The sequence below is a fragment of the Polypterus senegalus genome, chromosome 13, assembly GCF_016835505.1.
Source record: "Polypterus senegalus isolate Bchr_013 chromosome 13, ASM1683550v1, whole genome shotgun sequence".
Taxonomy (NCBI): domain Eukaryota; kingdom Metazoa; phylum Chordata; class Cladistia; order Polypteriformes; family Polypteridae; genus Polypterus; species Polypterus senegalus.
In genome coordinates, this window is record NC_053166.1 from 126464767 (window position 1) to 126491575 (window position 26809).

Genomic DNA, 26809 nt, shown 5'->3' on the forward strand with positions numbered 1-26809 from the left:
TGTAATATATTAGTAAAATTTATATATACACATTATGTGATTCACATTGGCTGATGGAAGGGTGTGCATAGGCTTACTGTGCCCTTACCATACATGCAAATTAACTACATTAAAACATAAATTACACTTCTGTTATTTGTGTAAAATTAAAATAGTGGAGTGCAAACAATGTTGAAATAAACAAGGAATCACTATGAAATAAACAAGGAATGCATATTTACTTAAATGGGGTCTCAAGCTAGTATACTGTCAAAATTAGGCAGCACAACCAGCTCTTATTTTCCTTATCTTAAGCAATCTGACATCCCAATATACTATTTTTAAACTGAATTTCTAATGCTTCCAAAGGCTTCCCATAACCACACAAAGACATGATAGCAGTAAATGTAGATAACTGAAAAATTACACAAAATAATGAAAAACATGATAGACAAATTCATAGCAAATCTTTTTTTAATCAGAAGTTTTCATTGACAGTTCTGTAGTCAATGGGGGAAAAGGAAAGGATATAAAAATATTACCCTGTAATTTACTGAAAAACAATTTGCCTTTTTGAGAAAGTGCTAATTTAATATTTTTGATGCCAGATCACAATATTGTATGAGAGCCCAAACAGCAGCAGGTGACATTTTTGTATATTGTTAATTTATAAAACAGTTTCTACATATAAATATACCTTTGGGAAACAAACATCTCCAATTTTAAAGAAAGCTTTTAACGTATATAACCTAAAGTGAAAGCGGTTGTTGAATTTTGTGTTACATTATGTCTGAAATATACTGGAAAGCTATAAGCATTGCTTTAACTTGCTTTTTTGCAGCGCCAGTTAAAACGCTTATGAAATGACTACAAGTATTAAAAAATAACAGTGTAGCTGTTAAATTAAACCCACCATGAATTAAAAAATGCATTAAAATTGCAAAATTAGCTATACCCCCAGTACCATGACAACTAAACCCTAACAGCAGCTCCATGCACAAAGAACAAACTGGTTCACTAAAACAGCTAAACATTATTAATACATATATATTTAATTGGAATTTGATATCCTGGTCTGTTAGGTTATCCACACTTTTCACCCAGCATGCATTACATTTTACCTTTTCTGCTTTCCATTCACCAGCTTCTGACTACAGAAAAAGAAAATTATTTTCACACGGTTAAGCCTATAGTATATAACTACGTCTATATTAATTTTAAATTATTTTCATTTGGGTAAGTTTAAAAAAAAAAGTGCAAACTACTTTAAGAGACACGATCCTAAGAACTGCTAAATAGAAACGTTTTTCATTTTTTCTACTCACAACATTAAAAATGTTTTGTAAAAATATTATATACATAGTTGGATGTAGGAATCTTTTTTTTTTCCTTAGGCACTAATAAATAACTGACTTAATATAATGCTTAAGTATTCTAGAATCAAGTGCATTAAGCTAAAACGTAAAATTGTACACTGACTGCATTGTGCACCATGTTCAATTTGTATGTAAGGCTGTTTAATATTTAAACAACTCCAGTTCAGTTCCTAGAAATTGTTGAAAAGCAAATCAAGTAACTATACCTTTCCTTTATGCGTTTCTTGTAGCCACTGTCTCAGCTGAATTAAACAGCTTTCTTGCATTGGTGTTAGCTGACCCAGATATCGTTCAATGTAATCAGCATCCAGCTTATCTATTAAAATAGTAATATAAAAATAAAAATTTGGGCTTAAGAGCATGTTAAGCAAAGAATACAATAATATATTTCAGTTTAAAAAAAAAATGTTAAAAGAATGTTAGTTTAAAAATTACTTGGTATTTAGTAAATGTTATGTTTGTTCATTGAACCATTAATAGTTATTCAGTATGTTCCTGGAGTGGAAAAACTTCAGTTTTTTTAAACTGCAAACTTTGAGCAGAGTCATCCATCATCACAGCCAGCATACCAGATGTGTGCAGTGTCACAAGTCCCACAACTCCATGTGAAATTTTAACATTAATATGGTTCATCTGAGGAACCAAGAAAAATGGGGGCAAAGAAAGTGGAACATAATATGAAGCAGCATCAGAGATCGAGACATGATACCATCTGATCTGTACATCAGAAAACATAACCTATGGATGATACCGTTGCCCAGGACAACGTCCACTCCTGACACTGGAAATTTTTAATAATCTTTTTCTATTTTATTTGCAAGTAAATCTTCTACTTGGTAATATTATATGTTTATAAATAATATATTGCTTTTACATTTCTATACTTCTGTCATTATATTTTGAGTGATTTGGGTAAATATTAGGGCACCTAGTGTGGAAAGATTGCCGCTTTCTTGCCCGCAGGTTTATCAACACTGAGAGGTAGCTCCTCGATATATAGAATAAGTAAAATAGAAGTAAGACACTGTTAATAAAAAATAAGTTTATAAACAAAGTGATTGAGCTTTCATATGTCAATGACACCCTTATATTTATTAGTGCTGGTGATAGTCAGTCACTATGTAGAGTACTAAGAGTGACAGGCATTTAGCATCACTCTTATGTACTTATATGAAGAGGGTCCTGTGTGGGATATTGCCAAGTAACTGGCAATTGGCACCACCCAAGACATTGTCTGGATAGGATCTCTGTGTTTGTGCATGTACTGCAGCTGTGTTCTATGTAGAATACTATGGGGTGTCTGGCAATTGGCATCACCCAAAACATTGTCTGGGTAGGATCTCTATGTATATGTGTGTGTATTAATATATGTATTAATCTTTAAGAGTGGGAGTAGATGAACCTACTAGTTGTACCAGGTAAGTCCCACAAAGTCCCTGATTTGCAGAGTTTTCATAATTTTATTAAAACTTCTAAATATCATTGTCCTGCATTAACTGCAATATACTTTTGAATCTATTCCAGTGCTCCTTGAAAATTTCAATGTGCCCATTTTGGCTAATTTATACAGTTTGTAGAACCTCCTTAAAGCTTGATTTGGTAAAATGTAACAGTTTTTGTAAAAGCAATAGATTATCAAAACATTATGAAATGTTTATGATGTAATATTATATTACTGCTCAATCCTAACTGCTTGTATACTGATGCACTTTACACTATTGGGTGGGGGGGTGGTGGTTTGAGGTCTCCCAGTTTGGGAAATATTAGGGTAATTAAAGCCACCATTACTATAATAGCCCCTTGTTAGCATGCTTCTTATCTTATCAGAAAGTTGCATATTGATTAGTATGCAAACGTAAGAATTTCACCCTACTTTTTAGACACATGAAAATAATGACTATATAAACCAAATAAGCAATTTTGTTACTTTTTTATAGTGGGGAAGGGTGTCTTCTGCCTCTGTTCATGCTGTTTTCCAGTTCCTAAATTTCCTCATTAAAACTTGGTTTACATTCTTTTAAAGCAGACACATTTAAAGTCAAGTACATGGCCACAACTTCTAATTTTTCAAATGTGCATGTCTTTTCTAAATAGTATCTGTCTATTTATATTGTAATTATTTCCATTCTAGATCTAGAACTGAGACAGGACTCTGTAATTGCCACTGCATAAATCACATTTATGTGCAGGTACATATAATTACAATTCATTGGTTTCAAATTCAATGTTCATAGAATTAAGGCAATCAATTTTTAGTGTGTTCCTAATTTAATATCGGCTTATTCCCTGTATGGAAGTTATTCTATATTTACATAATCTGAATTTTCTAACACATGTTTTATATATATTCCAAAAAATCTGCTCTATGTTAAAGGTATTTAATACAAGGCAGTACAGCTTTATTTATTTAAAAGTCCTGATAATAAAAATGTACTACACCATAATATTATTCAAACCATTCTAGCATAACATGCATATTAACCATTCATAAATTAACAGAAAATCATGGCTGTTAGGTTTATGTTAAAATAACCTCAGTTTTTACACCATATTAATTGCAAATAATATACTTGGAAAAACTATGGTTATGTTATTTATTGACCTTGCATATAACAATTTTACAGCAGGTGTCTATTTTTTCCATGCATGTCTTCAGGCTACCTCACTAAATATTAAGCTTATGCAATGCAGAAACATTAAAGAAGCCATTATGTCGAAGCTCTCAGGAACAAAAAGTTAAACATCACACAAAAACGTTTTCCTTAGCTGCACAATACTAGCAGGAGGTCAGTTTAAATAAAGCCTTTAGGGAGTGCCACTACAGGGCACTGCTGTTAACTTTGAAATTGTAATGTTCTGCTCATAAACATTACAACAGCAGAAAACAAAATGTCCTTTGCGCACAAGCAACTTGCTACTTGTTTAAAATTATTTCAATAATACATTGCATGCACAACTAGCTGTTAATTTAACTTCTTTTCCTTTACATTGTATATGTATGACTACTTTCTATTATTTGGATTTCCTGACCACTTTACGATTGTTCCGAGTGTACAAACTGTGCACTTATTCATATGCAACTTTTTCTGTCATTGATGCATATTTGTTTGTCATTTAAATAATGTCAGTCAGCTTGAAGGGTATATCAAGAACAACAAACAAGTTTGATGATGCAAATGGACATCTAATGCATCTGTACAAGGCAGCTGAAATTACCAAAGGGACTGACAGCAGCAACTGTTACCTCCTACCTATATGCCAGCATTATGTAATTGTGAAAATCAGCTATACATAAATGCATGCAAGACATGTTCCTAAATGTATGTGATATGACTGTATACTATTCCATGAAATAAGCAAAAATTATAAAAGTGGAAAAAAGGCCACTTTTATATTTCATACAAAGTTTTTGAATTTAAGGAATAGTAATTTAAATTGTTGTCCTTGTTTGTTTTTATTTTTAGCTAATTGATGCCAAGTCCAAAATGAGAATTCTATAAATCATTCGAATGAGTTTGCTTTAGGAATGTCTAGAAGTCATGCTAATATAAGTGCTCACCATCTGGCGTTGTAGGCTCAGAAGAACTGCAGAGGTTACTGTTTGTTTCTTTGGCACCACTATGCACGTCTTCTAACTCCATATGAGACTCTGGTGCTGAAGTCAGAAAGGACAGGACAGGATGAACTATTGGTTTTTCCACAACTTTCTTCTCTGGGGGGCTCCATCGAGGAATATGTGTAATGCCCTCTGCAATCAACTCATTCAGATAATATTCAATTACTTCTTTACCCTGAATATAAACAAAGAAATAGTAATTATGTTTAAAGAACTGTTATAATTCAGTTTATTTCCTTACAAACAGTGCATACAGTACAGATACATGCATGGTACGCGGTACTTTTGTAAACTCTTTCACAACATATACACATCCAAAAATGGTTATTTAATGCATACAACCTGTTTATGCTTCATAGTGTTTTATATCTACATTTCAGACTTGGTGGTTTACTTGACAAATACTTTTCTATTTCTCTGAAGTACATTCAGAGTATTCAAAAAAAAGATTTGAATGACATCTTAAAACCACAGAAATCAGAACCTTTAATTTGACTATAAAAATCTGAACATGTCTATTTTTACAGTTCTTTAGTGGGGAAGAGATGCAGAACACTTTTGGCTTCAGTAGCATTGTTTACTCCATTTAAGATTATGAAATCTAGTTTTTCTTTATTTTTTATGAAAAGTAAGTTGAGTCTTTTAGCAGTCCATACAAAACTCCGTCAGTACAAAACTCTGATTCATTCATTGGTTTGTCAAAAGTCTTCAAAATGGCTACTAATATGAATCTTTCCTTGTGGAGCTACTAAAGTCAAATAGCCAACAAGAATCCTAACTCACAGTGGATACCATTTTCGTTCTAATTAATTACTTAAACAAAACATTACTACAGTTGCTGACATTAACATATTTGCTCATATATTGAGCAAAAGTCTTAGGACACCCAACAAAGTTATCTTTAAAGCTAGTTATATGTACAGTATTGATTTTTCTTATAATAACACTATATGTATTTTTATTTATGCTACATAAACATTTTGACAATTCAAAGTAACAAGATTTTTTTATATTTTCCAAAAACCTTTTTATATCTTGTGACATGGATTAAACACCACTGGTTGGTTTCCCAAACTTTTCCCAGAGGCACCCCAGCCATTCCATGGATTTGTTAAGTTCCAAGGACAACACACTTTATTTAAATGAATGAGATGACAATTATCTAAACCGGGTGTGCCAGTGGTACATTTTAACAAATGGGCATACTGGATAGTAACCACAGATGCTGGGGTTCCTTAAAGAGGTGTTTAGAAATGGCTAAGTTAACAAATTGACAGATATTGTATCAACAAGGATATACTCAGTACGGAATGGCATACTAGCCATGATTTTCAAGATATGGTGCTCAAGCTGTCAAAAAGAAAATTGAAGAAATCGAAGATGCATAAAGCTGTGTGAATCTGATGAATCCAATGAAGTGTTTTCTCAGCATCTGCAACAAAAATGCACTTTTCAACCAGGCAGCAAAGCCTTAAAGATAATGGTCTTGTTTTTCAGCTAAGAAGCTATTCTTGTAAAATAAGCAACATAAAGGAGAGATTGACAAAGATCATAAAACATGGAGCATAAAGTGGCTGAACGTCTTATGGATGAATTTCTTAAGTGTGGTATGGTGGCAGCTTATTCATTCCATTGGAGAGCCTTTTATCATTGAGGGAACAAATGAATATTATACTTACAATGGAACAATTAGCAACAGTATTCAACAATTTTTATTATAATTATTTTTTTTTCCTTAGAGTTTGTTAGAATGAACCATGGTGAAAAACAACAACATTGAAGCAAATCAAGATCTACAAAGTAGACAGAATAGATCTTATGTGACTTAAATAATTCAGAGCTACACTGAGTGAGGGCTTGTCTAGTTGTCACATATGCAGGAAACGGTAAGCTGTTCTTGGATTGCTGGCCAGTGAAAGTCATATAACCATGCAGCTGTGTTTTTGTACTGGACAATGGCATTTGTAGGTAGTTTACAGACACATAGTTTGTGTTTATGTGCAGACAGCTTCTGGTTATAACCAGACATCCACCCAGCTTTGGAATCATACGTTTTGAATCAGACGAATCTTAAGCTGTAAGGTAACCTTTCATTACAAAGTCAATTAACCTAATAATTATTAACAACTGCAGCAGCTGGCAGCTTTACAGGGTCTACTACCAAATTCAAGTACTACAATACAAGAAACTTTATATTTTGAGGAATAAAAAATATTAATGTAAGATAAGAATCAGTCACATTACACTTTGCCTAAAACAGCCATACATCCCATTACACATTACCAAATAAGCCTCTGAAATTCATTCACATATATCACTGGAAAAATATTCTATCTTTTTCACCCAAGTAGAACAGAAAATGCATTTTTCTTTGGAAAAATCTGTTTCTTTTTCTGGACTTGGCTAACTGTTGCAGATTTCTAAGGAGTAAGGAAAAGGAAGTCTCATGAGTTGAGATGGTGAAGGGCAAAGCAAAAACATATCCTGTTGTAAGTTTAGTAATGTTATTATATTAAGCTGCGACTAATTAAGTTCCTGAAATATTCTTTTTTTAATTATCCTTAATTTTTTAAGTATTATTTTATTTTTGATGCATTTGTTTTAAAATTTAAGCAAAGGTAAAACACTTTGTCTAGCAACAAAGAATACTGCACTGATGTGAACAATTACAATGATCAATTATCAATAATATTGTAAATCATTAAGGAAAATGGACAATAATATTAGTGTGACTATCTACAGTGCATCCGGAAAGTATTCACAGCGCATCACTTTTTCCACATTTTGTTATGTTACAGCCTTATTCCAAAATGGATTAAATTCATTTTTTTCCTCAGAATTCTACACACAACACCCCATAATGACAACGTGAAAAAAGTTTACTTTTATTAAAAATAAAAAAACTGAGAAATCACATGTACATAAGTATTCACAGCCTTTGCTCAATACTTTGTCCATGCACCTTTGGCAACAAATACAGCCTCAAGTCTTTTTGAATATGATGCCACAAGCTTGGCACACCTATCCTTGGCCAGTTTCGCCCATTCCTCTTTGCAGCACCTCTCAAGCTCCATCAGGTTGGATGGGAAGCGTCGGTGCACAGCCATTTTAAGATCTCTCCAGAGATGTTCAATCCGATTCAAGTCTGTGCTCTGGCTGGGCCACTCAAGGACATTCACAGAGTTGTCCTGAAGCCACTCCTTTGATATCTTGACAGTGTTCTTAGGGTCGTTGTCCTGCTGAAAGATGAACCGTCACCCCAGTCTGAGGTCAAGAGCGCTCTGGAGCAGGTTTTCATCCAGGATGTCTCTGTACATTGTTGCAGTCATCTTTCCCTTTATCCTGACTAGTCTCCCAGTTCCTGCCGCTGAAAAATATCCCCACAGCATGATGCTGCCACCACCATGCTTCACTGTAGGGATGGTATTGGCCTGGTGATGAGCGGTGCCTGGTTTCCTCCAAACATGACGCCTGGCATTCACACCAAAGAGTTCAATCTTTGTCTCATCAGACCAGAGAATTTTGTTCCTCATGGTCTTAGAGTCCTTCAGGTGCTTTTTGGCAAACTCCAGGTGGACTGCCATGTGCCTTTTACTAAGGAGTGGCTTCCGTCTGGCCACTCTACCGGCCTGATTGGTGGATTGCTGCAGAGATGGTTGTCCTTCTGGAACGTTCTCCTCTCTCCACAGAGGACCTCTGACAGAGTGACCATTGTGTTCTTGGTCACCTCCCTGACTAAGGCCCTTCTAACCCGATCGCTCAGTTTAGATGACCGGCCAGCTCTAGGAAGAGTCCTGGTGGTTTCGAACTTCTTCCACATACGGATGATGGAGGCCACTGTGCTCATTGGGACCTTCAAAGCAACAGAAATTTTTCTGTAACCTTCCCCAGATTTGTGCCTCGAGACAATCCTGTCTCGGAGGTCTACAGACAATTCCTTTGACTTCATGCTTGGTTTGTGCTCTGACATGAACTGTCAACTGTGGGACCTTCTATAGACAGGTGTGTGCCTTTCCAAATCATGTCCAATCAACTGAATTTACCACAGGTGGACTTCAATTAAGCTGCAGAAACAGCTCAAGGATGATCAGGGGAAACAGGATGCACCCGAGCTCAATTTTGAGCTTCATGGCAAAGGCTGTGAATACTTATGTACATGTGCTTTCTCAATTTTTTATTTTTAATAAATTTGCAAAAATCTCAAGTAAACTTTTTTCACATTGTCATTATGGGGTGTTGTGTGTAGAATTCTGAGGAAAAAAATGAATTTAATCCATTTTGAAATAAGGCTGTAACATAACAAAATGTGGAAAAAGTGATGCACTGTGACAATCCAAATGACATTTATCCACATTTGTTTTATTTTTCACATTAAAATGCTGCATTTCTTCACAACCAGTGCATTGTGGCCAAGGGTAGGAATAGTCCTTTATTAGCTCTTCTCGATATAATGGAAAAATACATATTTTGCAACTAGTCGACCTTAAGCTTGTTCATCCAGAGATGACTTGGTCATATTGTTAGACTTTTTCTTGATTATTTTGTTTTTTTTGTGATCAAAACCTCACAACTGATTTTATGTCTTAAGCAAAACCTTCCTTCACAAATAATCCACACAACATGGGTGCTGTATACCACCCCTGTAGAAGTAGGCATTATAAATTTCTTTAGGTTGTCCAAACTTTTTTCATGTGGTGTACTTTTACAGTTAGCACCTCCTCACTTTGTGCTAATATACAGTATTTATATTTTTACTTCTTATAAGTAACAGTTTACATTTATATACATTAAACTTTAGCTGTTTTACATGTCTGTCTATTTCTGAACTGTATCTGAATTCATTATAGTTTATTGTCACAATGAGCGTGCTATGGAAGATAAATGCTGCCAAACATAACACTTCAACCGTAGGCTGCTGTGAATTCTGTAATGCCAGTTAATAGTAAACATGGCTGCAAGTAACCATGTTGTTTACAGATGCCATATCCAGCCTGAATGATGATCAAAACCAAGCGTGCACTTTCTTCATAGTTCACTGCTGTCCTGTAGTATAGTTTTAACGGATATTCTCTGTGTCACATCAATGCATGGCTGCTCATAGTACCATTTTATTGAATTAAGTGTTATCAATTAGATAAGATAGCAAGAATTTATAAGAATTTCACTGTCTTAGTGATATACAATGCATAACATTAAAATAAGAAAGCTCTGTATGGCAAGTTAACTGCTTTGAAAACAGCCATACAGATAAGTAATCTGAAATGTCAGCTCTCACTATCAATTTTAACATTTACAAGTTTATTGATACTGGTAAAACACTGAAAGTCACCTGTGAACTTAAGTGACCTTAATTCTGAAAGTTCTTAAGTCATCACAAAGTAAGAAATTAAGAGCTATAGTCACTTGTATTAGTATCCACTTTTGTTTTCTTCAGAGTTTGATTAAGCCAGCAATATTGTTTGCACTATGTTATCTACATTTGGCGCACCTTGTACAAAGTTATGTTTTTCTTTTCTTTTTTTCTTAAATATTGATTCAAATAAAGTTTCCTTAAAAGCAGACTGTGTCACATGTAGCCAAGCACACAATTCATTACATTGACATTAGTATGATGCATAGATCCCACCATCTAAACAGCAAACATTCCCATTCTCAAGTAGACATACCTACCATAAAAACAGTCTGCAGAAATTAAGACTTTAAGCTAAGTGACAGTATACACAATACAAAGGACTGAAAAGAACTGCTTTGAGAATTTTATTTAGCATAAAACAAGTAGGCTGCTATTTTCTGTTTGCTTTTGAATTCTATAATACTTTAAATCTTATAGTCTGCAGCTTGTACAGGTTACCACACACCTGGGCACTCTTGGCTATCACCTTTGTCTGACAACCTTTCTGATTCACAGTGGGACATTTTTTGTAAAGTATTATTACAATTGCTGGGTTTAGTTTTCCTAAATCTTTCTATATATCTGTATATTTTAAAAAAAAAGTCACCAGCTATTTATCAAAAACAAAATTCTGTTTGTTCTGTAAAATTTTAGAGTATTCACCCGCTTAATGTTGGCGGTGTACTGCTTCATTGCAATCTTTTCCACAGTATTTTCAAAACCAAAAAAAGACTTAATGTCCAATGATGCTGACTGTTCAAAACATGTCCAGTCTTCATTTTCAGGGTGCACCTATGGGGGGGAAAAAACATAAGTCGTTACTCATTGTTAGTTTAAGGCAACTTAAAGTAATTTATAAAATGAACTGTTCTGCAAACTACCTTTTAATTTAATATGACTTGTTGTTCTTTAACCTGGCAATACAACAGCAACTTGTCAATACATACCCATTTGAGTTTGGGTAGTTTCTAACAACTCCTGAATGAGGGGATACAATTTTAGTTTAAATTGGAAAAAAAAAAAAAAATCACACAGCAAAATGTTGAGATTTGTCTTTTGCATATTTTATAAAAAAATATTTTTTTCTCACTGTTCATGTCTAGCACACCCAGAATTCTGGGTCTGAATCATTGTCTATATATGGACTTTTCATCCAGTGTCTCCCTGGGTCTATTCCATCATCACCATACATATTTAGATTAGATAATTCATTCAGATAATTGCCAACTTTTAAAATGACCCCAGTATGAATGAGTGGTGGGGGGCACATGTGACCCTGGCAATGAACTGGCTTCTTTTTCAAGGATGTTTCATGCCTTGTAAACAAGGCTGCCAGTACAGGCTTTGGCCATTAGATATAATTTTATCAAATGCAGTTACTAAAATTGTCAAAAAGCAGAGCTGTGTTTGTTAGCTATTGATTGTTACACTATTAGAAACTAAAATAGATGGTGCTTTGCTGAAACAGCTGGGAGTCCAAAAATAAATGTAGTGTCACCTCAGTGAAAGCATGTAATTTACCATGGTGGCAAGCTATATAATTTATAAGATAATAAACACAGCACAGATATCTTTTGTGCAATTGCCTAGAAAATTATAGCCATCTACCTTAAAGTATCTTCTGGGTATCACAGAATGCTTTTAAACTACAAAGAGAAAATGTTTAATTTTCATTTGAATATAATGTAAACATATGATTGTTAAATATAGAATATAGGTAATATCTTATTTGAAACATATTTTTATAATGACATCCTGAAATGTATTCAGTGCAAATTATTTTGCTAATTTTATTGCTAACTTACACATCACATTAAAGTTAATAAAACAATTTAAAAGAACTGAAATGGTATTTGACATATTCAAATGTGCCACTTATGTAAAATGCAAGCAAATAAAAGTTCTCATTCGGTATTTGGAAAAGTTAACTTTGATCCAGTGTACTGCGTCATTTAAACAATTAAACAAGAGATGGATATTTACAATAACATGAAATACTGTAGTGTTATTGATAGAAGCCTATCTCAGTAGTACAGGAAACAACGCTGGACACAATGCTAAGTCCATTGTTTGGCACACTCTTTCACATTTAGTTATACCAGAAAAATTTAAAGTCACAAATCAACGTAAACATATAATATGCATGTTGCATGTGGGAGGTACCTGCAGCACCAAAAGAATACTCGTGGAAACAAAAAGACTCATGCAAACTCCATATAGACATTTACCAGACAGGGATTTGAAAATAGGAACTCAGGGACTCTGAGACAGTAGTGCTAACAATGCTAATGGGAATGAAAACATATCTATAACAGTCCTGCTTTAAGACAAACTTGGTGACTTCTTTCTATTACAAAGTGATGCAAGCTGTGTGTGTGTGGCCGATTACACAAGGAGCTTAGATACAATCCATTAGGTTACCTTCAACAAGACAATTAATCCATCCATGCTCCAAATTTTAGATCTTAATAAAGAGTGTAGGTCAAAACTGATGGAAGGTACTAGCTTCAACAGGCTCAGGTGTGGGACTGGAAGTGTTTAACTATCTGCTCTACAATATCATTTTATCATGTCATTTATATCAATAGGTGGTTATATTTGGAATAATTTACTGCAGTAATTTTAAATGTTTTGACTATTATGTGTATAATTAAATTCATTAAACAGATATTCACTGGCTCATTTTCACATAACATTCAAAATGTACACTTGAATGTGTACTCTTGAGAGGAAACCTGAATATAAACCAATTACTGGCATGAACAGACATCTATTAACATGGAGACTAAGGAACTCTACTCAGCTTTCACTCTCTAATCACCGTCAGAAAATCAGTCACCAGTATTTTCACATAAGTACTTAAAGATTTTTTTTCTTATTTCATGAAAGAAACAGTACAAAGAACAACTTAAAAATGTTCAAACACTTTTTGAAGTTCACCTTTATACAGTACATTTTACAAGAAATACTTTCGGACAGTAGTCATTCATAGGAATTTAACGAACAAGTGCTGGACGCTGCATTTTTAGTTGTGTAAATCACAAGCCTGTACTTAGAGGAGAGTGCTATAAGAAAATAAATTTCATTAACCAAGAAAAAATACTCTGAATTCCACATTCTTATTTGAGGGTTCACAAAAATTGGATGTAATTATTCTGTAGTTTTTATTTTTACTGTGCTATACAGCTTACTTGTATTTTGAGAGTTAAGTTTGAATTAATTTAATCTGAATGATTAAAAATTGACTATTCATACTATTTAGTGGGACGGCAATAAGTGCTCTACATAAGACACTTTTCTCAAGGTAGATTTTATGCGGAGCTCTATTGTGCTGTACCATACATGAAAAGTATGTATGAGTATCCAGGAGTATAAAGAAATGTGCAGCTTTATAAAAGGAATGTGTTTGTATCAAGTGATGCTGACAATATTTTTATTCCTAAACTGTATTATATTATTACAACTGAGTATACATTTCAAAAGACATTTTCAGCATTTAAATTAAAATAACAGTAATGAAATGGTTTTCAAAATTAAAGTATAATTAATTTGAAAACTGTGGTGGTGATGATAGCAGTGACAACAGTTACATCAGACAGGCAATTTGCAAAAGCAATTAAAACAACTAATAAAATTTAAGGGATGTTATGCTCTTGTGAGAGGGAAGCTGGAGTACAATGTACAGTTTTGTAAATCATACTATAAACTATGATTGCATAGTTCTAATGCTATTTATGGAAAATCATCTGTACTAAAAGACAAGTCCTATTTGACATGCAAGGAGAATTTAACATTTATAGTTCGGAACAGAGATGGCAATGAGGGGACCTATACCATATACTGTATATCAAATTGTCATAATAATCAATTACATAAAAACTGCAGAATTCTTTCAGTTAAAAACTGAGTAATGAACTTGAGGGCACAAGTGGAAATTAAATATATAATCAAGAAATAACTTCTTCAAAGAAAGGGTCAGAGGAATATGGAACAGATTATCCAATGTTGATGAGTCAAAAAAAAAACTTTTTTAAAATTATTGAGATATTGGTGCAGCTTTGGTATTATCTATGAAAACAACCATGTTGGACTGAAAATAATCTCAGTGTCAAGCTTTGTATGTTTTTACCTTACTTGAATTCAAGTACCATACTTGCAGTAGTTGGGATACCTTTTGTATGGACTCTGATTCTTCATCACTTCCTGTTCATGGAGTTTGAAGTGGGAATATCTGTTTCCTCCCACAGTCAAGAGACATTTTGTTAAATTGATTGGTATTTCTAGTTTTACAGAATGTGAGAATAAGTCCTATAATTGATTGGCATTCTGTCCAGTGATACTTCCTGCTTTACACCTGACTCTAATGAGATAGGGTGTTATACTTCAATTTGGCTTAATTATAAAATTGCAACCTTTTTATAATATTTTTAAAGAGCTGAATTAATGCATCTGTATTAAAAATTATTTGCAATATATTTGTATACAAAAAAAGAACTCCAGCTGGAAAAACTTCTGTAAAAAAAAAAGTCTTTCCACCCCTTATTTACATTATCGGAAATGCTTATTGAAAAAAGAGATGCATACAAAGGCTTATACAGAAATAAACACAGAAATATAGGGATAGCTAATTGTTTACATTTATTCCATTCCAGTGCCTGAATATTTCAGACAAAATGATTGTTTTATTACAGTTCTAGATGCTAATACCTAGCACTGAATGTCTACTAATGAAAATGTACATCTACACATTATCACTCCAAATACATTACAATTCAGTCATCATGTCGTTCTCTAAGCAACATTTCTGAGGAATGCTAATAAATTGCGTAATGTCAAAACCTGATGTATAAACTAAGGGCCACTAAAGGTTATAATGGTTATAGCTGTATGCAACATCACAATGAAGGTATTTATTCCCTGGGGAAGCCAGGAGAGTAAAATGTAGCACTTGAAATTCTAATTTGAAGGTTAAAAATGTTGTGTTTTTTAAATACTATGCAGTAAGGTGGTCTGAGCCAATTTTTCTATAAATGGATCTGCAAACTATCCTTTTCTAGTCTTTGTGATTGTTCTCATATTGAGTATGAACCTTTTCTAATTTTTGTAGCAGACCTTATAATCAAATATTTACTTATTTGATCCATGTTTTTAGTTAAAATGTGCCCAGGCTACTTCTGCTCTCTATCTGTGGAGATTGTAAAAAATATACCTTTTATAAAGTATTTTTTTCTGTTATAACCTTCTGTTTATTTCACTCCATGTTCCCACATACACACATTTCAGGTGCTTCTAGTAAAACGTGATTTCTTTTTCAGCATCTAAGTGTCTAAACTTTATAATGCTAAGCTCCACATTCACATATTAATCATCTTACTACTTTCTTTGATTAGTAAACATTTGTTTTATATTGTTTAAAGTTTCTTTTGACACTGCAATTCAAACTTTAATCTTAATTTTACATTCACTGTAATTATTTAGGTATTCTTAATTCAGAGTGCAGTAACGGTTACTATAATATTGAATTGTACACATTTTTAATGAGCACCAAAAAAATACATTGTGGGAAAAAATTACTCCTACAATTTTCTACTTTTTACGTATTTGAAAGAGACTGACAGCTAAAGGATAAAAAAATCTAATCATAACATCTTTAATATATTCATTTCTGTTTCTACAGCTCAACAATACAGTTGATATTTCCAAGAATAGCTCAATGTTTGCTGTCTAGCACTAACCAAAATGCCACAGTAAACTGAGACTCTTTAGAATATACTGCTTGAAGAAAGTATCTTATTTCATTCTAGATCAGCACAAGGTGCAGCTCATATTTCTTTTATCAGTGGTTTTCAGACGTATGCCATGAAACTGTATGAAAGACTAAACCAACGTTACAAAACTTCATTGATATCTCCCATTTAAATATGCTGCATGTTCTTAACTCTAAAACTTAATCTTATCTACAACTTTTATGCTATACACTACAGAAATAAAGTAGGTTTGCAAAGAACACAAATTAGTTGTACTTCCTAATATTTCACTAACTTGTCATGTGAGAACTGAAAAGGATCTTATTCAGCTGAACATAAAGTCTGGTACAGTTGTTGCTTGGTTACCAATTAAAAGAAAACTGTTAGCACATCTGGTTTGGTAGAGGAAAAGAAATTAGTGCTTCTAGTAATTTCCCAAAGAGCATGCATCAGTCCAATGAAAATGGATACAAAACATTATATACGCTCAGTAAAACATAAGGTCACCTTCCTGTCAAACAGCCTACTTATCAATATTTCATTTTAATGCTTAACTATGCTTTATCATTTTTTTAATAGTAAAATAAAACTTCATAAGAGTAGTTTATACCACGATTCATGTTTTCAAAGGAAGGATCAAATGAACAGTGCACTTACTTCTTTGTAAAACTCTGCTTTCTTTTAAGGACGTTTCTCTTCACAATTACAACTTATACCTTTTCTCCAGACCTTACAATTTCTGGTAGAGCCACTTGGTTTAGAACACAGACAGCATAGTATAATAGTAGTTAAGAACATATGCCACCACAATACAGTTCTTACAATGAAAGACTTACTGATCTTTGTAGCTTCAAAGCTTACACTTAGTATTCAGAATTGATGCTTGCATGTGAATTGTTCAGGAAAGATGTTTTAATATTCAATGATGCTGTATTATTACTATATTAATAAGGTATAACAGCAATTACAAAGTATGACTGAACATAATGAATAGTGCTTAAACAGTGCACATGCTTACATATGAAATTGTCAAAGAAAACCTTGACTTAATGTTAACTCATGTACTGTATCTTGTTACAATTTAAAGTCAAGTTCAGGGGCAAGAGTGTTCTTTTATTTCTGTTTAACTAGTTTTGTACTTAACAGCTGATGGCATTTCCTTTTAGAAAGAGTTGCACATGATTGGGCAAATGAGGTAACAAGAGAGAAAAGATAAAACAGGTGCTTCAATAGCAAACACTAAACTGAATGAATTAAACTCCTGCCCATGGTCTTTCGAAGTGAAGAGCCACAGCTGCTGTTCAGCGTCTCTTCAGATTACTGGCAATACCATTTGTGCCTTTAAACATTTGAAACTCAGCTTTGTTGTAGTCTGACCCAAGTGTCTTATAACTGTAGTGTCCAAACAAGAGCACTACCCAGCAATGCAGTGAAATGATTACAGAATCAGGGTCCTGAATCCAAAAGGCATCTGTAGTAAAGACAGCTTACCATTACTATTTAAACGTATACTCTATTATTTTCTTTTATGGTTCAAGGGCTCACTTGGGTGTTGCATTTTCCATAATATCTAGAGCTTTAATTCTCTTGCCAACAACAAAGATAGGCTTGGTTATGGAAAATGCTAAGTTGGCTTAGAAACAATAAGAAAGGTAAATTCATTACAAGAAGCATTTTAAACCTCATACTATTAACTCTAAGCTATTGGTTAAAAAAAATTAAATTCAGCCATGTCTTAAATCTCCATCAGCCTTTCAAAGCCTCACTGAAGTCGCTGTGTAGCCTAAGGTAGCTGTGGCAAGACAGTCACAAAGTAATTGATTATCAGTCAGAAGGTGATTTCTGATCTTAAATTTCAGGCCATATTTTATCTTACCTATAGATCTTTGATAACTGATAACTATAATGCATAAATAGGGCAATCTCAAAAAATAACCTATATAACAGAATCAATAAAAAATAATCATCAACCTATAGATCAAATTTGACCTAGATTTAAACATATACCTTCCACGTGATTCTTATAAAGTACATAATCAATGCCCTATACATTACTGCTGTTCAAAATAATATCTACTAAACATTCTCTTGCTAGAAAGTAAAACTATTCTGATTAACAGCTTATAAAAAATATAAGGTCAGATCAATGTATTGTGACAGCCCGGGTTGGCTGCAGCTGTCCTATCATTGTTTGAACCCACGACATGGGCAGTTGTGTCCGAGGATAAACCAGGCAATGAGGACACAAACAAAGAAAGAGTAAGGTGCATCAAAGTGCTGAGTGTATTTATTAACACAAACAGATGTCCCAACAAAGTGCAGTACGAGTTTTGTCTTTCAGATAAATAAATAAATAATCCATAAAAACTGTGTTCCTAGTGGAAGCTAAAAGCTCCTTAAAAAAATTCAGTATATACTTTAATTTACAGGTTAAAACACAGTCAGTATCTTTTAGATTGAACCATCTCTGTGCCTCCTTCCAAGCACAACGTCCCCTTCACTAACCCATTAGTCTTCTCAACATGAGGAGACGTCCACTGGAAAGTGCAGTTAATTTTTAATCGGCTTACACCCCAGCGACCTCATCCGGTCACCACTGTGCTGCTCCAAGTCCGGCTCGTGTTCTGCCAGCACCATCCCTTGGCATCTACAGTCCTGCACACCCCTCCTAATGCCATCCTATGATGATCTGCAGGAGTCAACTGAACCGGCTGGTCGCTCCAGGTCCACAGGTGCTCAACAGGAGCAACCCAGCCTTATGAGCATAACCTGCTCCTCCTGGGGCTATTCCTGTTCACTTGCCTCCACTCCACAGGAACAAGAGTTCAGTCATGATCCTGACTTTTTATCTCTTTCTCTTTTAGCCTCCAGAATCTTAGTCTTTCTGTTTCGATCTGCCCCACTCAGGCTCTGTTTATAGTTTAGTGTATGCAGGGGCCTAATCACACACCCCAGAGCTCTAATGAGGGAACTGGCTAAACTGCAAACATCTGCACATGAAAGCATACTCCATAAATTCCCCTGTTAACACTCCAGAGCCACTCGTCTACGCTACCATATGCATTTATGCACATGCTGAGCTCACCCTTTCTATTTTAAAGTTGAGCACTGCCATGGACCCCTAACACATCTTATCCCATGTATACTTTGTGAAATTTGGCATGGTAACATGGGAAACATACCAACAAGTGCAAAATGCCTCATGGTTTCACATTGCTGCACAAACCACTTAACATAAGTCAAGGAGATAAACTTGAAATATTTAATTTAAAATAAACGGATAATAATTTTAAAAAAATCTAGCTGATTTTTTATCCCTCAAGATGTAAATATTACACATTAAAATCACATCAAGTAAAACAGTGCAAAACTAATATAAACTATGTGGTGATTTCTTATTTGTAACCTTTTATTGGACCTACATATAAATTATGTACAGTAGTACATAAAATAGCCTTAATGGTTGATGTTAAAATTCACAAAAATGTGAAGACATTTTTAACAACTACTTTCTGAATCTTTTATATTTAGGTAAATTGCATATGGTACAACACTGGTTAATTGGTCAATTTAAGGTTTAAAGCACCCCCTGAAATTTCATCCAGGCGAAACATCTTTTAGACATTAACTCGTTTAAAAGTCCTCCTCACTATGTGTACAAAAACAAATAAGGATGAATCATGGGGTGTTGCAGGCTGCTTGTTACTGCAATCAAAGCAGGCTTAGAAAGTATTAAGTTCATTAGCAAGAGAAAATTCGGATGAGATTGAGTATTGTGTATTGCCTTGGAGTACACTCTTGTTAAAACACTATTATAGTCTGGAAATGTTATCAACATCATTATGAAAGGTAGAAAATTTTGACATTTTATACTACACTCACCTAAAGGATTATTAGGAACACCTGTTCAATTTCTCATTAATGCAATTATCTAATCAACCAATCACATGGCAGTTGCTTCAATGCATTTAGGGGTGTGGTCCTGGTCAAGACAATCTCCTGAACTCCAAACTGAATGTCAGAATGGGAAAGAAAGGTGATTTAAGCAATTTTGAGCGTGGCATGGTTGTTGGTGCCAGACGGGCCGGTCTGAGTATTTCACAATCTGCTCAGTTACTGGGATTTTCACGCACAACCATTTCTAGGGTTTACAAAGAATGGTGTGAAAAGGGAAAAACATCCAGTATGCGGCAGTCCCGTGGGCGAAAATGCCTTGTTGAAATAGAGGTCAGAGGAGAATGGGCTGACTGATTCAAGCTGATAGAAGAGCAACTTTGACTGAAATAATCACTCGTTACAACCGAGGTATGCAGCAAAGCATTTGTGAAGCCACAACACGCACAACCTTGAGGCGGATGGGCTACAACAGCAGAAGACCCCACCGGGTACCACTCATCTCCACTACAAATAGGAAAAAGAGGCTACAATTTGCACAAGCTCACCAAAATTGGACAGTTGAATACTGGAAAAATGTTGCCTTTTCTGATGAGTCTCGATTTCTGTTGAGACATTCAAATGGTAGAGTCAGAATTTGGCGTAAACAGAATGAGAACATGGATCCATCATGCCTTGTTACCACTGTGCAGGCTGGTGGTGGTGGTGTAATGGTGTGGGGGATGTTTTCTTGGCACACTTTAGGCCTCTTAGTGCCAATTGGGCATCGTTTAAATGCCACGGGCTACCTGAGCATTGTTTCTGACTATGTCCATCCCTTCATGACCACCATGTACCCATCCTCTGATGGCTACTTCCAGCAGGATAATGCACCATGTCACAAAGCTCGAATCATTTCAAATTGGTTTCTTGAACATGACAATGAGTTCACTGTACTAAAATGGCCCCCACAGTCACCAGATCTCAACCCAATAGAGTATCTTTGGGATGTGGTGGAACGGGAGCTTCGTGCCCTGGATGTGCATCCCACAAATCTCCATCAACTGCAAGATGCTATCCTATCAATATGGGCCAACATTTCTAAAGAATGCTTTCAGCACCTTGTTGAATCAATGCCACGTAGAATTAAGGCAGTTCTGAAGGCGAAAGGGGGTCAAACACCGTATTAGTATGGTGTTCCTAATAATCCTTTAGGTGAGTGTATTTTGATAGTATAGTATATACAGTATAGTTATAGTAATGGATGGTTGCAATAATAAAGTTGCAAAGGTTTCTTTATGTCTAGCATATATGTAAAACAAAACATTTTGATGAAATATATGAGGCACACTTTCTTAAAGGATGCAAATATAATGTCAATATACAAATCTCTAAAGGTCCCAACACTAAATGTATTCCATATATTAAATACTGCATACTAGAATAATGGTGGAAATAAATGAATATGCACTGTGTCACCAACAGAAGCATCTCAGGTTTCTTTTTTATCCATGGCCTCTCCACATTCCACATAAATAAAACTGCAATTATGTCTTAGTTTGCAAAGAAGTATTTAATAATATTTTTAATTAATTATCAATTGCACCTCTCTAGCACGGACCCCACTCCACCACTTAATAAAAAAAACGTGCCATCCACTAATACATTTTTTCAGTGGCTAATAAAATGTTTGATAAGGGATAACCCTTATCTAGTTCCACAAAAAAATGTATTTTGTACAAACAAACGTTTCTGAGCTAGCGTTTAATCCACCCAGATATAATGATTCCAAGCCCAAACTTGTATAATGTGTTGAATAAATAATTACATTAAATTCTATTTGTAGTGATGATAATAACAATATCTTTAAGCACTGAGAAAACACATATATAATTGATGATAGGGATACTATAAACGTAACTTACAGGGACTGAATATTAGTTTACTGAATCAGCACAAAAGTGTTGCCTTCAACAGTTGTCTGTCCTTCCAATACCAGATTTTACCATCTAAATGATACAGGAAAGGTAAGGAGTTTTCTTAATTCAGAAAAGTTAATTATTTATTTATACAGAAAAGTTAATTGTTTATTTCAAGGAGAGACTGACATGTACATTGTACTTTTAATTTAACTTTCCTGAATATTCATGAACAGAGTTTAACTGATACAAATCAATATTCACGTGAGAGTAAAAAATGGGGGAACAATTGTCAAAGCACCCTGACGTAAAGTTCATGATATAATACTTGCCTTAAAATGAACAAGTTAACATTATCAATTTTTAAGTACTATAGTCAGGAAGCGGTAAGTGACACACATATATACTAAACAGTATATCAGACACACAGAAAAATGCCTAGAGCAAAGGGAAATCGTTTTTATAGTCCTGAATAGGGGTGTAATACAAAGACTGGGAATGAAAAATATTCAGGATTCATTTTCTGCCTATTATTCTTTAAATGATGCCTTTCACATTTAATCTCATACCCTCCGTCTTCCTTCTCTTGGTTGCTAATAGGCCACTCCTGCAACTGCAGACAGTGGGCCAGTAGTTACATAAACACAGAAGTCTACAGATTCATACAAAAAAAATCCAGTGGCAGAAGCAGAACTGTAAAACATAGTGTGTGCAGAGGTCAAGGGAAAGGCAGATGTCCCAATTTTTAGTGCTTACTGATTACTTGAATTAATTGTAAAGTCTTTAGGAAAAGACCTCATCAATCTTGGCAAAGTTACTGTTTTACAGCAAGAGGAAGAAATATTAAAAAATAAATAAGTAAAATCAATCAGAAAAGCAAAAAGGGATCAGAACTTTTATGTACACCCACCTGAAAAAATTAAGAAAACTTCATCAAAGCACCCTAGGTATAAAAAGGACGGTGTGCTTAGTTTCTTGTGAATGTTTCACTGATTCATAGACCTCCTACTTTGAATGACTCACTTGTGGATAAAATACATGCTCTACTTACACTGTAACAGCAGGTTTCATTGACAGTGATTCTGCTGCCAAAGGTTTCATTATGTGCTTCAATTAACAGTGTTCGGTCTTTCCAGTTCAAAGTATTTTTCTGTATGAAGAATACATACTCCACACCGGCAATCTAGAAAAGAAATGAGATTAGTTTAGAAAATATTGTATAGGTTGAGATTAGGGCTATAACATGAACATCAGTGCATGTTCTTATAATAGGTTAAGGATGAAATAATGAGTGTGTTCAACTGTCCACATGGACCATTTTGCTATTTGTTAGGCAATTTTAGTCTCTTTAAAAAACACATATAGATAATTGTTAATAAACAGAGATATTGTTCATTAATATAAAAAAATGTAATAATCATTTTTTGAAATCTCTGGAAATGCTATGATTTTTAAAGAGCTTTAGGTATCCTTCATTATATTCAGTAACAGTGTCTTGTGAATGTGGCACTGCATTGTACATTATTTTTACATTCCGATGCATAACAATATAATGAAAAATGCACTGAAAAATTGGTCTGTGTAAGCTATGTATACAATATATTCTACACTATCAACATGAACATCGACATACATAAATTTTAAAAGCTGATTAAAATGAAAAATGACAGACTTAAGTGTGTAAACTTATAAATCCTGATTCTCTCCCATCTTAAAATTTTCAAGGAGGCATAATGGTAAGAAGTTAAAATGACCCCACATGGTTCAGTCACACCTGTTTAACAGATTTGAATAAAAGCATACCAAACCAAGGAGCTGTTTAAAGAATTCTGCATAAGGGTATAAAGAACTTCTCAAAGCAGTGCATTTCTATAAAATATTAACACTACTTATGCATTGAATTATATATAAAAAGGTAATATGTTGATTATGGTAAGAATAGATTAATCATTCCATTTTTACACACATTCTATTTTATAAAATGGCATTAAACTATATTAATTTTTAAAAGAAAAGTTGAAAACATTATTTTATTAAGAAGAGAAAGGAAAAATGATAAATTACCTAAACCAAATATAAATCTAAATCAACTTAGTTCATATACACATTCAATAATGTTCTGAACGAATATATGCAAGTATATCAACTTGTTGATACCTGAGTGCTTGGGACACTTGCACAAATCTCCACAGTGAGCCAATTCACAGTTGCCAGTCAAGTTCACCTGGACATTTATAACGTGGGAAGAAACTAAAGTACCCATGCAGATAGCCCTACTTAAAATGATACAGAATAAATATTTTCTTTAATATTTCTAATAATCCTAGATAACAGAGGCATTCAGGCATAGAATATTAAGCTATTCAAGCAAAACAGATTATGTAACTGACATATGGCAAGGCTTTTGTATTGTTTCCATCAAGCCAAGCTGTACTCTATTAAAAATGAATCCATAAAAGTGTAACTCCAAGATGAGGACTGAGATCTTAAAGAAGGTAGCAATGGAAGACGGCAATTTACTTGAAATGATAAATGGCAGTTCACATTTCCTCTAAAGCCTTAGATATGAATAAAATTTACACCCAAACTAAATAGGAAGCTGATATTTTCACCAGCCCATGAAGAAAAATGTTTTTAGTACCTTATTCCAACAATAATAGCATACTGCTGCTGAGGAAAACACAACTATAAGGTGAGGCTCTCTGTACAAAAGCAATGAACCTGGATTTTGCATGAAGAAAAATGCAACTTTCCACCTGGTATAAATTTAATAAAATAAATGTATGGTGTATGCTAATGTTATGATTACACTAAAATTGTAGTGTAATATGACACAGTTACCTTTTCAGTCTATCATAAGATTTTTTATATATTTTAAGAAGTGTAAATAGCAAAAACAGCATAAAAATGGTATATTCTTAATTCAAATATATAACTGCTATTTTTGAAGTCTGATTCTTACCATCTTATATTTGACCCTGTTTGCTAAGCATGTCAAGTTCAGGGAAAAAAAGTTGTAATGAAGCAAAAAAAAAAAAACCCTCATAGATATTTTAGCCAATACTTGCCTTTTTAAGAAGCCTTGGAGCATCCACATTTAATTTACAGCTGCGTTCTAGAATATGCAGGGATCCATCCTCACTTTTAAATTCACTCAGAATTTCACTTCCCAGAAAAACAGGTATTAGCGGACAAGTTGGAAATCTCTTTTCATAGGCCTGAAACAAAAAAGGCCATAAAGTTATACATTGGACACTGAATATACTACTACTTGGCTATGAGAAAGACAAACCAATAACAGCATTTTTAAAGATAAGCCCTCATGCATCATTAAAAAAAATCCTTAGAAATTGAACAGGTTTTTGGTCTGGCTTTGTTAATTCATCAGAATGACTGTGAAGCTCACATACATCAATCTCACCACTTAATTCTTGATTGAGAAAAATGCACTAGTGAGGAAAACTTGAGGATAATATAGTAAATAAAAAATATAACAAAAGGTATACAATGAAATCAGAAATTTTGTACCAAAAATATTTGCTAATTGTTTATCTAAAATGAATTATTTTTGCACATTTTATTTAAAAGCATATGTTATAAGTTTGTCAAACAATGTATGCTGTTTTTATAAAAATGACTAAATTTGTTATTCTAAAACTGTGTTTCTTGTTTCCTTGTTAATAGTGTCCCTTTAATATTTGTGTTGATAAACACAAACATGGATGTAATTGCTGCCTTAGTAGCTCTATAGATGGCTGCCCTAGTGACAGGGAGATAAATGCTTATAAAGCACTGTATAGAAAACAATAGAAGAATAAGCACACTGGTTGCTAAAAGAAGAAATTTCAATATATATATTTATTTATTTAAACTAAAAAAAGTAGTGCAGACATTCTGTATATTTCCAGTTCATGACGTAATTAAAGACATGTAAAATGTTTAAGACAAGACAAGAATTGGCATCTTGTTAAGAATCTGGAATAAAAACCACCAGCCACAGAACTACCAAAAACTTGTTTTATATAGGAGGTATCTGAATACACACACACACCCATTCAGTTACTTAATATCAGCAAATAAAAGAAAGATAAATGCAACTGTGGCATCAAGCAAACTGCAAATTTATATACTACAATGAAAGATACTTGTTCTTGTACACGGTGTTGGCATTTACTAGATGTTATCTGCTAACATTTAACTGATACTGGCAAAACTACATATGGTGCAACTCCTAAGAGTAGAATTAAAAAAGTCTACACTGGAAAAATACTCTGTTCCTAAACAGTTTAGTTTTAGTGTTTATTCAAGAAATTAAAAATTGATGAGGGGTGAGAGATGGCCAAAGACAAGTCCATTCTAGACTGCCTTATCTATCACTGAGAGTTCAATCATCCACCATTATGCCTCAGCTCTGTATATTTTTAACATTACCTTACATTCCTTAGAACCTGTCCAGGCAGTGAACAAGTCTGCATGTTTATTTTGTTCAGGGTAACAAATATACAATTCATAGCTTCTAAAAGTGACAATAAAAGCTTTAAGGTCATTTTACACCATTTAATGACAACTACAAAACAAGTTTGGGTGTGAATCCCTTTATCCCAGTGATGTAATAAATTATATTTCCATGTAAAGATTAGAAAAACATATCTACAGAATATCTAAATACTGAAGGATTTGTAGTTATGTGGCAGTCAGCCATTATATATAATAAACACTTTGCATGATCTGACAAGTTCTGCAACTCCTTTAATGTTATATACACCCAGTTGCCACTTAATTAGGTACTGTATATGCAAATAATCTGATCTTCCAAACAGCCAATCATGTGGCTGCAATAGAGTAGTCACATTTCTAGTACTAGTGGTAATAAAGTTTAAATGTACAGAGCACAGTGAAATTCTTAC

General features: G+C 33.9%; 1 protein-coding gene across 3 annotated transcripts in view; it reads right to left on the reverse strand.

The window, feature by feature from the left end:
• LOC120542016 (SEC14-like protein 5) overlaps nucleotides 1-26809 on the reverse strand; it is a 101823-nt gene that overhangs the window by 32934 nt on the left and 42080 nt on the right. For 2 of the 3 annotated variants that reach the window (XM_039774093.1, XM_039774092.1), the window contains exons 4-9: nucleotides 24971-25120; nucleotides 22954-23085; nucleotides 11027-11155; nucleotides 4915-5146; nucleotides 1562-1671; nucleotides 1101-1130 (exon numbers count right to left, since the gene is read on the reverse strand). In XM_039774093.1, the coding sequence (XP_039630027.1) occupies nucleotides 1101-1130; nucleotides 1562-1671; nucleotides 4915-5146; nucleotides 11027-11155; nucleotides 22954-23085; nucleotides 24971-25120 (783 nt within the window). The remainder of the gene's footprint in view (nucleotides 1-1100; nucleotides 1131-1561; nucleotides 1672-4914; nucleotides 5147-11026; nucleotides 11156-22953; nucleotides 23086-24970; nucleotides 25121-26809) is intronic. The other variant, XM_039774094.1, reaches the window with a different exon arrangement.